This window comes from Delphinapterus leucas, chromosome 6, assembly GCF_059928025.1.
Source record: "Delphinapterus leucas isolate spDelLeu-1000000601 "Yukka" chromosome 6, BTC_Dleu_Yukka2, whole genome shotgun sequence".
In the NCBI taxonomy this organism is placed as follows: domain Eukaryota; kingdom Metazoa; phylum Chordata; class Mammalia; order Artiodactyla; family Monodontidae; genus Delphinapterus; species Delphinapterus leucas.
Window position 1 is genome coordinate 27179358 of NC_143134.1, and position 18050 is coordinate 27197407.

Consider the following 18050-nt stretch of genomic DNA (forward strand, 5'->3'; position numbering starts at 1 on the left):
TACTGGGCATATACCCTGAAAAAACCATAATTCAAAAAGAGTCATATACCAAAATGCTCATTGCAGCTCAATTTACAATAGCCTGGAGATGGAAACAACCTAAGTGCGCATCATTGGATGAATGGATAAAGAAGATGTGGCACATATATACAATGGAATATTACTCAGCCATAAAAAGAAACGAAATTGAGCTATTTGTAATGAGGTGGATAGACCTAGAGCCTGTCATACAGAGTGAAGTAAGTCAGAAAGAGAAAGACAAATACCGTATGCTAACACATATATATATATGGAATTTAAGAAAAAAAATGTCATGAAGAGCCTAGGGGTAAGACAGGAATAAAGACACAGACCTACTAGAGAATGGACTTGAGGATATGGGGAGGGGGAAGGGTGAGCTGTGACAAAGCGAGAGAGAGGCATGGGCATATATACACTACCAAACGTAAAATAGATAGCTAGTGGGAAGCAGCCGCATAGCACAGGGAGATCAGCTTGGTGCTTTGTGACCGCCTGGAGGGGTGGGATAGGGAGGGTGGGAGGGAGGGAGAGGCAAGAGGGAAGAGATATGGGAACATATGTATATGTATAACTGATTCACTTTGCTATAAAGCAGAAACTAACACACCATTGTAAAGCAATTATACTCCAATAAAGATGTTAAAAAAAAAAAAGAAAGAAATTACAGAATTTTATTCCTCTGGTTCCAAATCCATTGGGAGCATTTCCTGTATTGGCGATGGTGGGAAGGGATGATTTCAGGATGCCCTGGACACTGGCTTTCCTCCTGCATGTGTGGGTCTCAGGCCCCGGCTGGGCAGAGGGGACTGGACATGCTCCCCCGACTTGGGCCCACCACAGCCTCCACACTACCCTGTGCCTTACCTCCTGCACCTGAGCCTGGACTGGGCTCCTAATAAATGAGGAGTGAGGGTGACTTCCATAGCACAGCGGAGGGGCTGATCCAAATTTAGCCATTGGCCCCAGACTCAGACACCTGGGTCTACACAGTACTCGGAGAGAAAAGGTACAGACCACTAGCTGGCAAGAAGCTGAAATGGGACTCATTCACTCATTCAACAAATATTTGCTGAGTTCCAACCAAACTGTGTCTAAGATACAGATGCATAAGATGGTTTGGGGCCTAGAGTTGTAATCACTAACGTGGTTTGATGATAATTAACCACAAGCCATCAGAGATAAAGTGAACACTAACATATGACAAAGCAAAAAGAAGAAGAAATAGAAACACTGATTTATCTGTAAAAATAATGTTACTCAGTGATTTGTGACCTTACCATTTGAGTGTCTAATTGCCATGAAACATAGGAATTACTATGCACACCTACACTATTACCCATTCCAAATTTAATTTTGCTAAAAACACTGCACAATGAATATTTCATTCATGCTTACTCAGGCTTTACTGTGTCGAATTCAGGGGGTGTCATTGTCTTCCCCAAATTAAAAGAGAGCTAGAGCTGCCACCAGTGTTATTCCTATGAGCACAGGAAATAAAAACAAATGAGTAGCAGTCAAGAAAATAATATCTAATAGTAGATCTTAAGAGTTAAAATATTGTTTATGTCAAAGATGATGTTACTAGACCTACAAAGGTCATAGCCCCATGTGCCTTGGTAAACAGGCTGCCAACACTCTTTAAACTGCTTAGGATTTCAAAAGCCATGTTTACAATCATTGCCTAGGCAACCTAAGATCTCGCGGAGACCAGCTCTTGAAGATGATGCAGGGAGGTCCCCAGCAAGTTCACACTGGCAGTAGAAATGATTTCCAGGTTTGGGGATTTCTGGGTCCAGCCACAGGCAGACTATGCAAACACATTCCCATGCTGAATAGCACCTAGCTAACCACCTTTTAAACACACAGCTGAGCTAGAAAGAGAGCAATGAGCCGCCCAGGCCAGGTGGCAAAGGGAGGTTAGAATGTGACCACTCACTCTAATGACCACACAACACTTCGCTGAGCACAAAATTCCTTCCAGTGGGGAGACAGAAAAGCAAATGAATAAGTAAAGCACATAGATGTTGATGGTAAGTTCTACGAAGAAAACAAGGCAAGGAGGGCTGGATGTGAAGTGAGGATTTGGAGTCAAAATAGAATGCTTGGCAAAAGTGGCTGAAAACTGACATTTGAGCCAAAACACAAAGGGAGTGAGGAAAGGGCGCAGTGGTGGCCTGCAGAGTGTGCCTGGAAGGTCTCAGAGGGGATAAACGCTCAGGAGGGCTCCCAGGAGCAGGAAGGAGCCTGAGGATTTGACAGCTGACGAGGGCGAAAGGCAGGGCCCTGATCTGGGGAGGCCAGGGGGCCAGGCCATGCTCCGCCTTGAAGATGCCCACAAGGACACAGGCTGTTCCCCAGTGAGGGTAGAGGCCCTGGAGGGCTCTCAGCAGAGCGTGTGACTTGGTTTATCAGGCTCACTGTGGCTGCCGTGAGAAGGGATGCAGTCACCTTCTGATCACCCCATTGATAAGGGAGGGATTCCTGCCCTGGATTCGTGACACCCAGTACTGGACAGATGGGATGGTCAACAGGTTATTAGTCACATTGAAACCAATCAGGGCCCTCCCGGGTACAAAAGCCTTTCCCTGTCCCGGTTTCTTTTTTGTAGGAAGAAGGCTTCAGCCTCCTAGACCTTCTCTGAGTTCCAAAGGGCAGATCCAAACAGTTACTAATTAGGGGAGGGAGGGAAGAAACAAAGGAGGAGCTGTCAAGAAACAACAGTGCAGTGATAAAGCAGGGTCCTGGTTCTTCCTCAAGGGGTATAGGTAACAATATATCTTTGAGTTCTTCTGCAGGAACTAAGGCTCCCACCCAGGTAGAGGATGGTAACTTCAGGCTGAGCACAAAATTCTTGGAATATCACCCTATTACCTCACCACCAACCAAAGTCACACATCCTGCATCCCTCATCCCAAATTTTTCCTATAAAGACTCTTCCCCAAAACCATCAGGGAGTTAGGGTCTTTTGAACATGAGCAGACTGTTCTCCTTGCTTGGCCCAGCAATAAACCTTTCTCTTCTCCAAACTCCAATGTTTCCGTTTTTTTGGTCTCACTTTGCACCGGGCACATGAACTTGCATTTGACAACATGTACTCACAGCCCACCAGGAGAGGAGGACCCACAGGGTCACACAGGCGATGTGTTGGGACCAGAGGGGACCAGCAGGGACCCTGAGAGGTGAACTTTCTAGTAACAAAGAAGTGCCCACAGGAGGGTGGAAGGGCTTGTTGGAATAATGCTGTTGGCTGGCAGGGAACGGAAACTCACCTCTTGGGCATAAGCAGGTACCGTGCCTGTTCCCTGAGATGAAGATGGTTGTTTGACTACAGGACCTCATCTGTAGGAACACAATGGGGAGGGAAAGTGATGGTTAGGCTGTTTGAGTCCCCCACCCCAATTCCAGATGTCAAGGCAGCATCTAATATTGAACCTTGATAAAGGATCATCAAAAACATGAACTTTAGAGATGGTCCCCTTTGTAGGCAATTGAATGACCTATGAAAACATGTGGCATTGGTGTTGAGCGTCTGTGTGCCCAGGGGTTGTGAATGTAGACTAATTAATGCCTGAGGCAACAGCGACGCCCACCTAGGAGTCCATTCACCACCTTGTATAATAACTTAAACAGGAGTCTTTGAGGAGCCATTATGCCTCGCAGTTAAACCAGCTGCTGGGGCCTCTGGGGGAGTGGAAGCCCCATAGAATACCTTTGTCAAGAGCCAGCAATGATGCATCTTGAGAAACAAAAAGAGGACCTTGGTCCTATCAGAGTTCCCAAGGGGATAAGAACTGTCCTGGTGAGGCCATGAACTGTGGCCTTAGTCCATGTAGAGACATCTGTGACCTTGATTTATATCTGGGGCATCTGTGAGGCAACAGATTCCTGAGTTCTTTACCCCACAGGGACCAGTATTGCATGATGTCCCAAGAGTTTGTAAAAATGTGCAGATGGGACCAGTCTTTGGCCAGGGCATCCAGAGCTAAGATGACGCCTGAGGTTTGGCAAACTGTGTTGACCCTTGGGTCCCGTGCTTTACTGGGGACATCCTGGCTGAGGGATGGGAAGCAGTAACCTTCCACCGCGGCACGGGTCCTGCCCCGATTGCTTTTCTCCCCTTCCTACCCGATCTACATGCGTATCTTTCTTACAGCCTTGTTTGTACAGGAATATTTCTGCAAGTTTCCAGTTAGTTTTCAGTGAGAAGTATTCGACAAGTAGATATAGTTTTAATGTGTTCATGTGAGGGAGGTGAGTTCCACATCCTCGTACTCTGCTATCTGGATCAATCTCGACCTCTTTGGATTTTGTTCTGCTTTTTGAAAGTGTAGGTTTGTGTCTTTAGGAAAATTTGGGACATTTTTGGCCATTGTTTCTTTGAATACTCTTCCAGTCTCACTCATTCTCTCACCTCCCCTTCTGAGACTCTGGTAATATGTATGTTAAGGTTTTTTTATAGTCTCAGAGGTCCCTGAGACTCTTCATTTTTTACCCCACTCTATTTTCTCTTTGTTGTCCAGATTGGATAAATTCTGTTGCTTTGTCCTAAAATTCACCGATTCTATCCTCTGTCTCCTTCACAGTACTACTGAGACCACCCAGAGACTTGTTGTTTTGTTTTTATTGCATTTTTATGTTCTGTAATTTCCATTTGATTTTTTATTGCCGCTTCTGTTTCTTTATGGATATTTTATATTTATAAATTTGCTTCAAGAGAATCCATAATTGCTTACTGAAGTGTTTTTGTGATGTCTGCTTTAAAATCTTTCTCAGATAATTCCAACACCTGATCCCTCTCCATGTGCATGTACATTGATTGACTTTTTTCATTCAAGTTGTGAATTTCATGGTTCTTAGTGTGACTAGTGACTTTCAGTTGTATCTTGGACACTTTGGGTGTTATATTATGACACTGGATCCTATTTAATATCCTATTTTAGCAGGCAGACCCTTTACTGAGGTGTAGCATGAGAGCCAGGCAGGTGTGTGATCAGCTTCCTGCAAGGACTTACTGACATCACCCTTGCAAAACTGGTGTGCTGACTCCCATTGTCTCGTTGCTGAAGGGTGGGCTAGAGTCCAGCTCCCTTCTGGCTCTACTGAAAACTTCCCAGTCAAGGAGGGGCACTGTCTCACACTACCTTGTTGCCTGCAATTTGGAGTATAAGCTCAGCTCCATACCAGGTCCTACTGAAACCAAGGTGGGTTATGCAGTCTGTTGACCAGTCTTCTTTTCACTACATGTCCCAACTTGTGGGTGCCTGGTGGGGGCAGATGCTCAGCTCCCCATTGAGCCCCACTGACACCAGATGGGGAAGAAGGACAGTGGAGTGCTGACTAGCCCTGCGATGGTCAGTCTCATTGCAGCCATTGGGTCTGGGGCTTCAGTTCTCCCCTGCACTTTGTCCATATCGGGGGTGGGGGAAGGTGAAATTCTGGCCAGCCTCAACTCACACCTTTCATGAAGTTCTCTGGTTTCTCAGGGTGGGTGGAAGCCCTCAGCTCTCTGGCTTTATGAAGGCTGGGGAATTAGAGCACTTCCTGCTTCTGCCAAGCTGGAGATGGAAGATGAGATGCCTATTTGGTCCCTGACACCGTGGGTGGGGGAATCTAGGCACTGCCATCAGCTTCTGCAGAGCAGGAGTAAGGAGACTGAAAGGGCAGCTCATTGCCAAGCCCCACCAAAGACACATGGCAGTGGGAGAGGGTGTTTTTCCTGTTGATTTTTAAAGTGAATAGATCATGTATTGTCAAAAAGGTTTTCTGTTCTAGTAGGCACAATTTTCCTAGTCCTTTGGCTAGGAGAAACAGGCTTTTCTTGGAATTTATTTTTCCTATGCCTATTAGTGGTTCTGGGTAAGAGGCTTCTGCAGCAGCCTCTCTGGGGTACTGGGTACTGGGAAACAATAAGGAAACCAGGGTACACACTGCCATGTCATTCCTCAAGGACCAAGATCCCTTTCTTCTTCCCACCTTTCAGAGCATTCCCATATGTGCTTGTTGTCTTATGGTCATGATTTTTTCAGTTTAAGAGGGAGGATCTGGGAGGAATGGGTAGTTCATTATTTTTTTTATTAATTTTTAAAATTTTGAGAAATTTTTTAAAGTTACAAACAATAATGTAATAAGCATATGCCCATCTTCTCAAATGAATCAATTATAAACATTTTTCATATTTGCCCCATATTTTTGCTCTCTACTTTTTCATTTCCTTTTACTTCTTTTAATAGAGATATGGCTTAAATAGAACTAAAGGGCATGTATTTGAATATACAGCTGGATGAACTTTTCCATACGTACACTCCTGAAACAGAGCGGGACCCTATGGTCCTTCCCCCACTTCGCCATATCCTCAGCCTGCTTTTGTCTGTGAAAAAACTTTACCCAAGGAATAAGTTTAATCAGAGAAGCGGGAAAATGCAGAAACAAAGGAAAACTGTCAAAGGAGACAAAATAATAATAGTTTAGTCATGAAGCATAGTCAAGGACATTTAGTTCCTCCTTAAGGTCTCAGGTAATATTCTGAGTCATGTCCTGTGAGCTGTCTTATGGATACTGAAACCCCCACCAGGTAGAAGTTAACTACATAATGACCAGGCTGCAGCCATGACATAAGCTGCCACAATTCTGAGAATTGGCCTCAAAGAAATGGAAACAAATCAACCCTGGAACTGAAGATTAACTGTACCTAAAACAATCAAGATGACGCTGGTCAGACCACCAATGACCAATTTCAAGATGACTGTCAGAGATGACTGTGCTGTTTCTACATGTAGCCCCGTCCCTCTGTCTATAAAAGCTGTTTCCCACTGACTGTCAGTGACAGGGATTCAGCCTTTGGACAGGTGTCCACCCCCGGTTGCTGGCATCCAAAATAAAGCAAACTTTCCTTTCCACCAACCTTGCCTGTTTATTGGCTTTTGAGCAGCGAGAAGCTGGACCCCACTTTCGGTTACACTCTTATGTAATTTGCCACCCAGAGTGGAACGTGGAACACTTCCTTCCCCAGGAATTTCTTTCATTCCCCTTTGCCATTAATAACTACCCCTCCCCTCCGCAGTGGGAAGCACTCCTCTGACCTCCGTCACCATATACTAGGTGTGCCTGCTTTTGGATGTCATATTAATGGAATCATGTCTCATAGTTTTTCATTTTGTTTGGTTTTTGTGTTTCTGGCTCCTCTGTTTCAACATAATGTTTTTGAGATTCATCCACAGCATTGTGGATCAGTAGTTCCTTTGATTGCTTAGTAGTACCTATTATTTGAATATTTCATGGCTTGTTTATTCATGCTCCTGTTAATGAAAATAATCTTCTGGAGGAGACAATTAGAAGGCTTCTATCTAAAAAGATCTCCAAAGATCTTTTGGAGTCTTTATTTCCTATTTGGTCAGTTACTAAGCTTAGCTGTATACCACATCACTTTTCTTTCAAGAATTCTTATTTGTAACATGAGTGATATAAAATACTACTCATATATTCTTATTTATTAAGTTATAATTATGCATATATACCAAGATTGTCCTGTTTACTATTCCTTTCTCTCTTGTTTCCTCCTGAAATCTGATTTGATTTATATGTTATTTATTTTTGTGAGAAAACAGATTGCTGCCCCTCTCCCATTTCTTAATTGCATTTCTAACATGTGCCCAGGTGAGGCTGACACAGCTGGTCAGAGGACCATTCTTTGAGAACCACTGCCCTAGATACAGACTGTTACCCAGGTGATGCTAAGACCACATGCCAAAGGCCTACTTCACCAAGGAGAGAGCAGTGAAACCAGCTGGGAGAAGTATGCAGGGAACTCGGAGAGCAGGAGCTCCAGAGAAGATGGATTTCCTAGTGCCCACCCTCTCTCATCACACCCCTCACCATCTCACTTCCTTCTTTTTTTATTTTAATTTTTATTGGAGTATAGTTGATTTACAATGTTGTATTAGTTTTAGGTGTACAGCAAGGTAAATCAGTTATAAATATACATATATCCACTCTTTTTTTTTAGATTCTTTTCCCATTTAGGCCGTTACAGAGTATTCAGTAGAGTTCCCTGTGCTCTACAACAGGTTCTTATTAGTTATCTATTTTATATATAGTAGAGTGTATGTGTCAATCCCAATCTCCCAGTTTATCCCTTCCCCCCTTACCGCTGGTAACCATAAGTTTGTTTTCTACATCTGTGACTCCTGTTTTGCAAATAAGTTCACTTGTACCTTTTTTTTAGATTGCACATATAAGCTATATCATATGATATTTGTCTTTCTCACTTCCTTCTTTGATGTGAAGAGTCAAAGAAGCTTCTCCCCTTCCTTGCCTGTCCAGAGAAACCTCTGAAAATCCTCCAACCCAGAAATATAGGCATTGCAGAGCAGTCAGAAAATCCTAACACCAGCATTATCAAATGCACATAGGAAGTCTCAAGAGTATACAGATAGTGAGAAAAAAAGAGAAAAGAAAAACCGCTTAAACTGGTGGAGGATATCATGTAAATACTTCTTAATTTCCTTGCCTCAAAGGAATGAGATTCAAATATAAGGAATTTTATTATTATTTCACTTATTATTATTTTTACTTTAAGACATGATTATGAATTTACTATTAAAATAAAACCCCAAATGGCTGTTCCTGTCACAGAAATCTCTCAAAATAAAATACTTTCCAACAGATAAGACATTAAACAGATTTGAATTATGAATGTTAATATTTTTAGTAAAGATGAAACCAGGAATTTTTCATAGAAAAAAAATCAGAAGCAACCAGACTAGTTATTGCATACATAAAAATACCTCGCCATAAAATACATGTCTGGAAACTAGTGCATTTTTCAGTCCTTGGGCATGAGAACAGGCCAGTCTCAGGTGGGGCTGTCTCCAGCACCACTTCTTCTCTAACGGTGAAAAAGGGAAAGAACAGAAGACAGTTATTGGAGAAATGTCTATTTAGGGCTTCCACCCATTTTTGGATTGGTTTTGTTCGTTATTGAGCTTCATGAGCTGCTTATATAATTTTGGAGATTAATCCTTTGTCAGTTGCTTTGTTTGCAAATATTTTCTCCTGTTCTGAGCATTGTCTTTTTGTCTTGTTTATGGCTTCCTTTGTTGTGCAAAAGCTTTTAAGTTTCATTAGGTCCCGTTTGTTTGTTTTTATTTCCATTACTCTAGGAGGTGGGTCAAAAAGGATCTTGCTGTGATTTATGTCATAGAGTGTTCTGCCTAAGTTTTCCTCTAAGAGTTTTATAGCGTCTAGCCTTTCATTTAGGTCTTTAATCCATTTTGAGTTTATTTTTGTGTATGGTGTTAGTGAGTGTTCTAATTTCATTCTTTTACATATAGCTGTCCAGTTTTCCCAGCATCACTTATTGAAGAGGCTGTCTTTTCTCCATTGTATATTCTTGCCTCCTTTGTCAAAGATAAGGTGACTATATGTATGTGAGTTTATCTCTGGTCTTCTCATCCTGTTCCATTGATCTATATTTCTGTTTTTGTGTCAGTACCATACTGTCTTGATTACTGTAGCTTTGTAGTATAGTCTGAATTCAGGGAGCCTGATTCCTCCAGCTCTGTCTTTTTTTCTAAAAAAACCATACAGATTGCAAACAAACACATGAAAAGATGCTCAGCATCACTAATCATTAGAGAAATGCAAATCAAGACCACAATGAGGTATCACTTCACACCAGTCAGAATGACCATCAAAAAAATCTACAAACAGTAAGTGCTGGAGAGGGTGTGGAGAAAAGGGAACCCTCCTGCACTGTTGGTGGGAATGTAAATTAATACAGCCACTATGGAGAACAGGATGGAGTTTCCTTAAAAAACTAAAAATAGAACTACCATATGACCCAGCAATCCCACTACTGGCCATATACCCTGAGAAAACCATAATTCAAAAAGAGTCATGTACCACAGTTCATTGCAGCACTCTTTACAATAGCCAGGACATGGAAGCAACCTAAGTGTCCATCAACAGATGAATGTATAAAGAAGATGTGGCACATATTTACAATGCAATATTACTCAGCCATAAAAAGGAACGAAATTGAGTTATTTGTAATGAGGTGGACAGATTTTAGATCTGTCATACAGAGTGAAGTAAGTCAGAAAGAGAAAAATAAATACGGTATGCTAACACACATATATGGAATCTAAAAAAACATTTCTGAAGAACCTAGGGGAAGGACAGGAATAACGACGTAGATTTAGAGAACAGACTCGAGGACACAGTGGGGGAAGGGGAAGCTGGGACGAAGTGAGAGAGTAGCATTGACATATATACAGTACCAAATATAAAATGGATGGCTAGTGGGAAGCTGTTGCATAGCACAGGGAGATCTGCTCGATGCTTTGTGGTGACCTAGAGGGGTGGGATAGGGAGGGTGGGAGGGAGATGCAAGAGGGAGGGGATATGGGGATATATGTATACATATAGCTGATTCACTTTGTTGTGCAGCAGAAACTAACACAACATTGTAAAGCAATTAAACTCCAATAAAGATGAAAAAACAAATTTTTAAAAAGGAAACAGTCAATTTAGATGAATGCCTCATGAATTCTCATGTTTGAAATCAGAAGATCTTCAGCCTCATTTTCAAAAGTACTACTTTATTAAAAATTATTACTTTAGATATTAATCAACAGAGATGCTACTGCAATCAACTTTAAAAGACAAAGACAAAATTGTACTGGTGACTTTTTCAAGGGCAACTGATAGGTATATCCAATTACAAATTTGGTGAATGGAGAGAATATTCAGTTATTCTGTGCTTCCCAGATACTTTTAAAAAATTAAGTATCTTAAAGTTTTTGGTACAAATCACATGGCATTTAACAGCCACAGACATCAAAGAGGCTCTGCCCTATTATATATTTTTCATATAATTATGGCTCCTTCAAAAGAAACAGCACTGCTCTAGAGAAGTTTTTATTTGTAATCCAAAGAAGATCAGCTTATTTTTCCACTTAGTTATAGAAATTACCACCAAGTAATAGGCAATAAGAGAATGAAAGTTCTTTTATAAAGTCAAAGGAAGTCATCTCCAGAGTCAGAGATAATCAATCCACATGCAGCTCAGTACTATTTATTCCTTTGCAAAATGCTTCAGTGACATACATTATGGTGTGTATACACGTGTTCTATATTTGCATTATGTGGAGGCTTAAGTACTGAATTTCAATTATTCCACATTCACAGAGAAATATATCCACGTATTACACTTCCATTCATACTCACTACATAAATGTTTTCTTTAAAGTTGCACAGAAAAATAAACATAACACTGCTGCAAACAGATGTCTCCACCTGAGTTTCACAGATTTATTTCTTTTTCTTCCAAATTACATCAAATATCACATGGTCCTCAAGTGGTCCCTCTGGACCACACGTGAGAGGGTGGTCATCACAGCCCTTCAGTAGCATCCCTTTCCCTCTGGGAACCCAGAAGGAATAATGATGCTTGCTGCTGTGGTGTCAGACCATTTTCTTCTGTTGATTATCTGATGTTTTGGGAAATACCAGCTCATCTCCATCTATATGTATCTTAAAACAAAAAAAACCAATGTCATTCTTTAAACTGTAAGAGGCCTCCCATCCAGTTTCTCATGTTAATTTCACAACTGTTAATTAACTGCACAAATATCATACTGCTCTGATTTTTTTTTTTTTTTTTTTTTTTTTGCGGTATGCGGTCCTCTCACTGTTGTGGCCTCTCCCGTTGCGGAGCATAGGCTCCGGATGCGCAGGCTCAGCGGCCATGGGTCACGGGCCCAGCCGCTCCGCTGCATATGGGATCCTCCTGGACCGGGGCACGAACCCGTGTCCCCTGCATTGACAGGTGGACTCTCAACCACTGCGCCACCAGGGAAGCCCCCTGCTCTGATTTTTTAAAGTTAAAAATGGATGAATATGGCAAATTTCTCAAGAATTAAAACAGAGTATTAATGAACAGAATTTAATGTTCAATGTAAGCAACACTTAAAAATGAAATTATTGCGACTCTTATCTATAAAATGCCATCATTTCACTGGAAGGAGAGGGCAATCATGTTGGTGTCTTTCCACTTTGATTTGCCCTCACCTTTCTATGCTGTTTTTCTCCTATCAGATTTTTGTGGCTAAAGGGTATCAAAACTGTCTGTTATGCTTCAGGGGCAAGCATAAAGGGCCAGTCATTCTGTAAATGAAAACAATTACAATAATTGTAACTGAGCAAAGCATTTCTGAGGTCCACTGCTGGAGGAAGAGGTGCTGAGGTAAGAGTCATTCTCTTCTTATTCTCTCCTGGAGGTAAGAGCCATTCTCTACTTGCTGCCTCTTCTGATCTTGGGGAAAGATACACCTTCTTTAGACTCAAGACTTACTCTGTTTAAGTTCTTAATATCTAGAAGTCAACAAAATGTCACCCAGAAACACTCAAAACTGTATTAGACTACAAAAAGAAAATAAGAGAGCTTCTTATAGGTTAAATTGTGTCCCCCCAAAATATGTCATACTAACCCCCCCAGAGCATGTGAATGTGAACTTATTTGGAATTAAGATCTTCGCAGATGACCAAGTTAAGATGAAATCATTGGGGTGGGGGGCTAATCTGATTGTGTCCTTATAAAAAGAGGAAATTCATACACAGACATGCACAGTGAATATGCCACATGAAGATGAAAGCCGACATCAGGGGTGATGTATGTAAAAGCCAAGGAACACACAGATTGCCAGCAAGTCACCAGAAGTTAGGAGAGAGTCCGGGAAAAGGAATTCTCTCACAGCCCTCAAAAGGAACCAACCCTGCTGACAACCTGATCTCGGACTTCTGGCCTCTAGGACTGTGAGACAATACATTTCTGTGGTTTGAGCTGTCCAGCCCTGTGGCACTTTTTAGCAGCCCTAGCAAACTAATTCTCTGCTACATTAAGTATTCCATGCTATGAATAAAATAAGAAAGAAAGATAAATGAATCCCTGTGGCTTTTCTCACATTCCAAATCTGCTAGAGTCTAAAATGTAAGCGGGAGAAGTTGGAGCAGGGCGGTGGGGTGGGCCGCATCTGCTTCCCCCGTGTGCACTGCAGCTTGGAGCACATCTGGACGCACAGCCTGCTGGGAAGTGAATGAATTTTCACAGTGAGCATTCAAATGGTAGATTAGTGTTTCCAGGTGCTTATGTCCAACCATCAGTCCTGCTTAAAAATACCTGGAGTGTGCCACAAGTAAATGCTTTTATCTCTACTGCTATGCGAGGATGAAGGAGAACCACTTTGCCAGGAGAGCATCCCAGGACTGTGTGTAAAGAGCACAGGTGTCCATGTCAGACCCTCACTAGCTCTGTGACCTTGGACAGTCAGTTAGAGACATGATCTCTTAGAAGTACTTCTACTAAGAAGAAGTCATTTCTTACTTGTCTTCTTATTTTTGAAATATATTAATCTAATTGTCTCTAAAAGCAAAATATTTAGGAATCCTTCCTTAATAAAATCCTTAATAAAAAAAAAACAAGATTACCATTTCAATGAATACTTTTTTAAAATTAAGTTATAAGATTATTTTCTTACATATAAAGAATTAAGAATAAATATATTCTACTTAAACTTCCCCCTCAGAATAATGTAGTCTCAAAAAAAAGACCCCAAAAACATCAATTAAAGAAAATAAATGGTGTTACAAACTCATATTGATAAAATTTCAGAAACATGAATATCATAGATTAAAGAAATCTGAACACTAACTTAAATAGCAATATATTTCATTTTTAAATTAACTTTTAAAACGTTATTAGTAACTAAAAAATTATCCTGAGAAGATTCATCTGCCTTGTGAATTCATTTTATCAAACAGTAAATGTGACTTGTTCACGTTTAGAATGCTGGAAAAGTGTATTTTAATATTTTATGTAGTGGGACCGTCCTTACAAAAGCTTTTCCCATTGCTTATATTGTTTAAAGTGAGGCAAAATCTCACATATAATTGTAAATACTTCCTTCATCCTTTCCTGTATAAACTCCTTTTTGATGGCTCCTGCTATGTATACTCCACATATGCCAGAATTTAATCATTCTTAAACCTTCCGTGGTCTTTTAACAAAATAGAGGTTTTTACTTATAAATTTTATGTAAATTTTAGATTATTTGTAGTAAAGATACAAAATCTTTATTTTATTATGAATCTGTGAGAATCTAATTGAGAATCCTAAAACACAGCTTTGGCTATATACTTTTCCTTTTTTTTTTTTTTTTTTGCCAGTAAAATTTTCCTTCACAGTGTGCAAAATTATACTAAGTGAAAATTAGTAATAAACACAAGTAACTAAACTGAATGTGGGAAGTAACATCTATAATGTATGCTATAAATATTCATATTATATTATCTATATAAATAAATAGTACATTTATTTATATCATGACAATCCTACCTTATATAGTGCAACTAAATATCACAAAATAGCTCTTGTACTAGTAAAAAAATTAACCAATTTGGGTTTTGGTGGTTATTTTCACTCTTAGCTAAGCCTTCAAATCACCAAGTGCACATTAGTAAGTACAGCAAAGGCACAATTGAGTTTCCATTTTCAGTCAGTAATTCATCAGTCACATGATCTCAATGTCAAATCACCTTCTTGAGGGGGATGGTTTGGATCCATTCCATGGAGTTCACATCAATGATATCCACTGCATTTTCACTGTACACTGAGAGATATGGGGCATTGTAACCTGGGAAAAGTGGAGCAGGTGACAGCAAGCATGGACTTCATGATTCATTTTTTAATTGGAATTTTTATTAGGATAATTATAGATTCACATGCAGTTGTAAGAATAACACAGAAAGATCTCTTGCATGCTCTGCTCAGTTTTCCCCAATGTAACATTTTGCAAATCTAGCATACTGACATTGATAGAGATGACCTATCCATCTCAAGCAGATTTCCCCAGTTTTACTAGCACTCATGTGTGTGGATGTCTGTGTGCATCTGTTTGTGTGTGTGAAGGTATATACAATTATATCATCTGTGTAGGTTCAGGTGTCTACAGCCAAAGTCAAGATACAAAATAACTCCAAGGATCCCTCATTGTGCCTTTTTATAATCTCACTCACCTTCATTCCATCCTCCCCTCCTTCCTTAATCCCTGGGAATCAGTATATTCTGTACTCCATTTCAAAAATTTTGTCATTTCAAAAATGTTACATGAAAGGAATCAATTTCCTCTAAGATCAGGAAGAAAACAAGGTTGTCCACTCTCACCACTATTGTTCAACATACTTTTGGAAGTTTTAGCCACAGCAATCAGAGAGGAAAAAGAAATAAAAGGAATCCAAATCAGAAAAGAAGAAGTAAAGCTGTCCCTGTTTGCAGATGACATGATACTATACATAGAGAATCTTAAAGATGCTACCAGAAAACTACTAGAGCTAATCAATGAATTTGGTAAAGTAGCAGGATACAAAATTAATGCACAGAAATCTCTTGCATTCCTATACATTAATGATGAAAAATCTGAAAGAGAAATTAAGGAAACACTCCCATTTACCATTGCAACAAAAAGAACACAATACCTAGGAATAAACCTACCGAAGGAGACAAAAGACCTGTATGCAGAAAACTATAAGACACTGATGAAAGAAATTAAAGATGATACAAACAGATGGAGAGAATTACCATGTTCTTGGATTGGAAGAATCAACATTGTGAAAATAACAATACTACCCAAAGCAATCTACAGATTCAATGCAATCCCTACTAAACTACCAATGGCATTTTTCACAGAACTAGAACAAAAAATTTCACACTTTGTATGGAAACACAAAAGACCCCAAATAGCCAAAGCAATCTTGAGAAAGAAAAACAGAGCTGGAGGAATCAGGCTCCCTGACTTCAGACTATACTACAAGCCTACAGTAATCAGGACAGTATGGTACCGGCACAAAATCAGAAAGATAGATCAATGGAACAGGATAGAAAGCCCAGAGATAAACCCACGCACATATGGGCACCTTATTTTTTTTTGTGGGGGTGGGGGTTATGCGGGCCTCTCACTACTGTGGCCTCCCCCGTTGCAGAGCACAGGCTCTGGACACGCAGGCTCAGCAGCCATGGTTCACGGGCCAGCCGCTCTGCAGCATGTGGGATCCTCCTGGACTGGGGCATGAACCCATGTCCCCTGCATTGGCAGGCGGACCCACAACGACTGTGCCACCAGGGAAGCTCTGGTCACCTTATTTTTGATAAAGGAGGCAAGAATATACAATGGAGAAAAGATGGCCTCTTCAATAAGTGGTGATGGGAAAACTGGACAGCTACATGTAAAAGAATGAAATTAGAACACTCCCTAACATAATACACAAAATAAACTCAAAATGGATTAAAGGACCTAAATATAAGGCCAGACACTATAAAACTCTTAGAGGAAAACATAGGCAGAACACTCTATGACATAAATCACAGCAAGATCCTTTTTTACCCACCTACTAGAGACATGGAAATAAAGACAAAAATAAACAAATGGGACCTAATGAAACTCAAAAGCTTTTGCACAGCAAAGGAAAACATAAACAAGACTAAAAGACAACACTCAGAATGGGAGAAAATATTTACAAATGAAGCAACTTACAAAAGCTTAATCTCCAAAATTTATAAGCAGCCCATGCAGCTCAATAACGAAAAAAAAAAAAAAAACAAGAAACAGCCCAATCCAAAAATGGGCAGAAGCCCTAAATAGGCATTTCTCCAAAGAATATATACAAATTGCCAACAAACACATGAAAGGATACTCAACATCACTAATCATTAGAGAAATGCAAATCAAAACTACAATGAGATATCATCTCACACCAGTCAGAATGGCCATCATCAAAAAATCTAGAAACAATAAATGCTGAAGAAAAGGAAACACTCTTGCACTGCTGGTGGGAATGTGAATTGGTACAGCCACTATGGAGAACTGTATGGAGGTTCCTTAAGAAACTAAAACTAGAACTACCTTACGGCCCAGCAATCCCACTACTGGGCATATACCCCGAGGAAAACCATAATTCAAAAAGTCATGTACCACAATGTTCATTGCAGCTCTATTTACAATGGTCAGGACATGGAAGCAACCTAAGTGTCCATCGACAGATGAATGGATAAAGAAGATGTGTCACATATATACAATGGAATATTACTCAGCCATAAAAAGAAACGACATTGAGTTATTTGTATTGAGGTGGATAGACTTAGATCTGTCATATGGAATCTAAAAAAGAAAAAAAAATGGTTCTGAAGAACCTAGGGGCAGGACAGGAATAAAGACGCAGAGGTAGAGACTTGACTTGAGAACATGGGGAGGGGGAAGGATAAGCTGGGACGAAGTGAGAGTGGCCTGGAAATATATATACTACCAAATGTAAAATAGATAGCTAGTGGGAAGCAACCACATAGCACAGGGAGATCAGCTCAGTGCTTTGTGACCTCCTAAAGGGGTGGGATAGGGAGGGTGGAAGGGAGACGCAAGAGAGAGGAGATATGGGGATATATGTATATGTAAAGTTGATTCACTTTGTTATAAAGCAGAAACTAACACACCATTGTAAAGCAATTTTACTCCAATAAAGATGTTAAATAAGTAAATGGAATCATATGGTATTCATGATTAATTATATCTGCTAAGCCCAAATACATTATAAAAAATACCTTCAGAGTGGAATCCAAAGAGAATCCCATAATAATATTATAATTATCATATAATAGCTGCCTAAAAATCTTTTTTTTGATACACAGGGTTAACATAAATTAAAATGGCACATAAATGATGCGCATGGGTCAAATTATAACAACACGTATGTAAAGTCTGACAACAATCTTTCTAACACCTACATCTAACAGCAGCTTTATTAAGAAATTTCATAACATTTCAAAATTTGTGGTTCCTAAACCAGGTCAACTCCCAAAAAGAATATAGTGTAAGATTAGAAAAGTATATCTGGGGAGTGAAATTAATGAGCAAAGCAGAAAGAACTTCCAGCCAGCAACATTTTTGGAACTTTCCACTTTATTAATAACAACATCTTATGGC

The 18050-nt window shown here is 40.1% G+C and overlaps 1 protein-coding gene across 1 annotated transcript in view; it reads right to left on the reverse strand.

The window, feature by feature from the left end:
• Positions 1-11191: 11191 nt before the first annotated feature.
• The window catches only part of LOC111167659 (serine/threonine-protein kinase MRCK alpha-like), a 51785-nt gene continuing 44926 nt past the window's right edge, over positions 11192-18050 (reverse strand). Inside the window, 4 exon segments of the mRNA XM_089912615.1 lie at positions 11192-11543; positions 13403-13481; positions 14499-14504; positions 14614-14711. Coding sequence (XP_089768741.1) covers positions 11332-11543; positions 13403-13481; positions 14499-14504; positions 14614-14711 — 395 coding nt within the window. The 3' untranslated portion in view covers positions 11192-11331.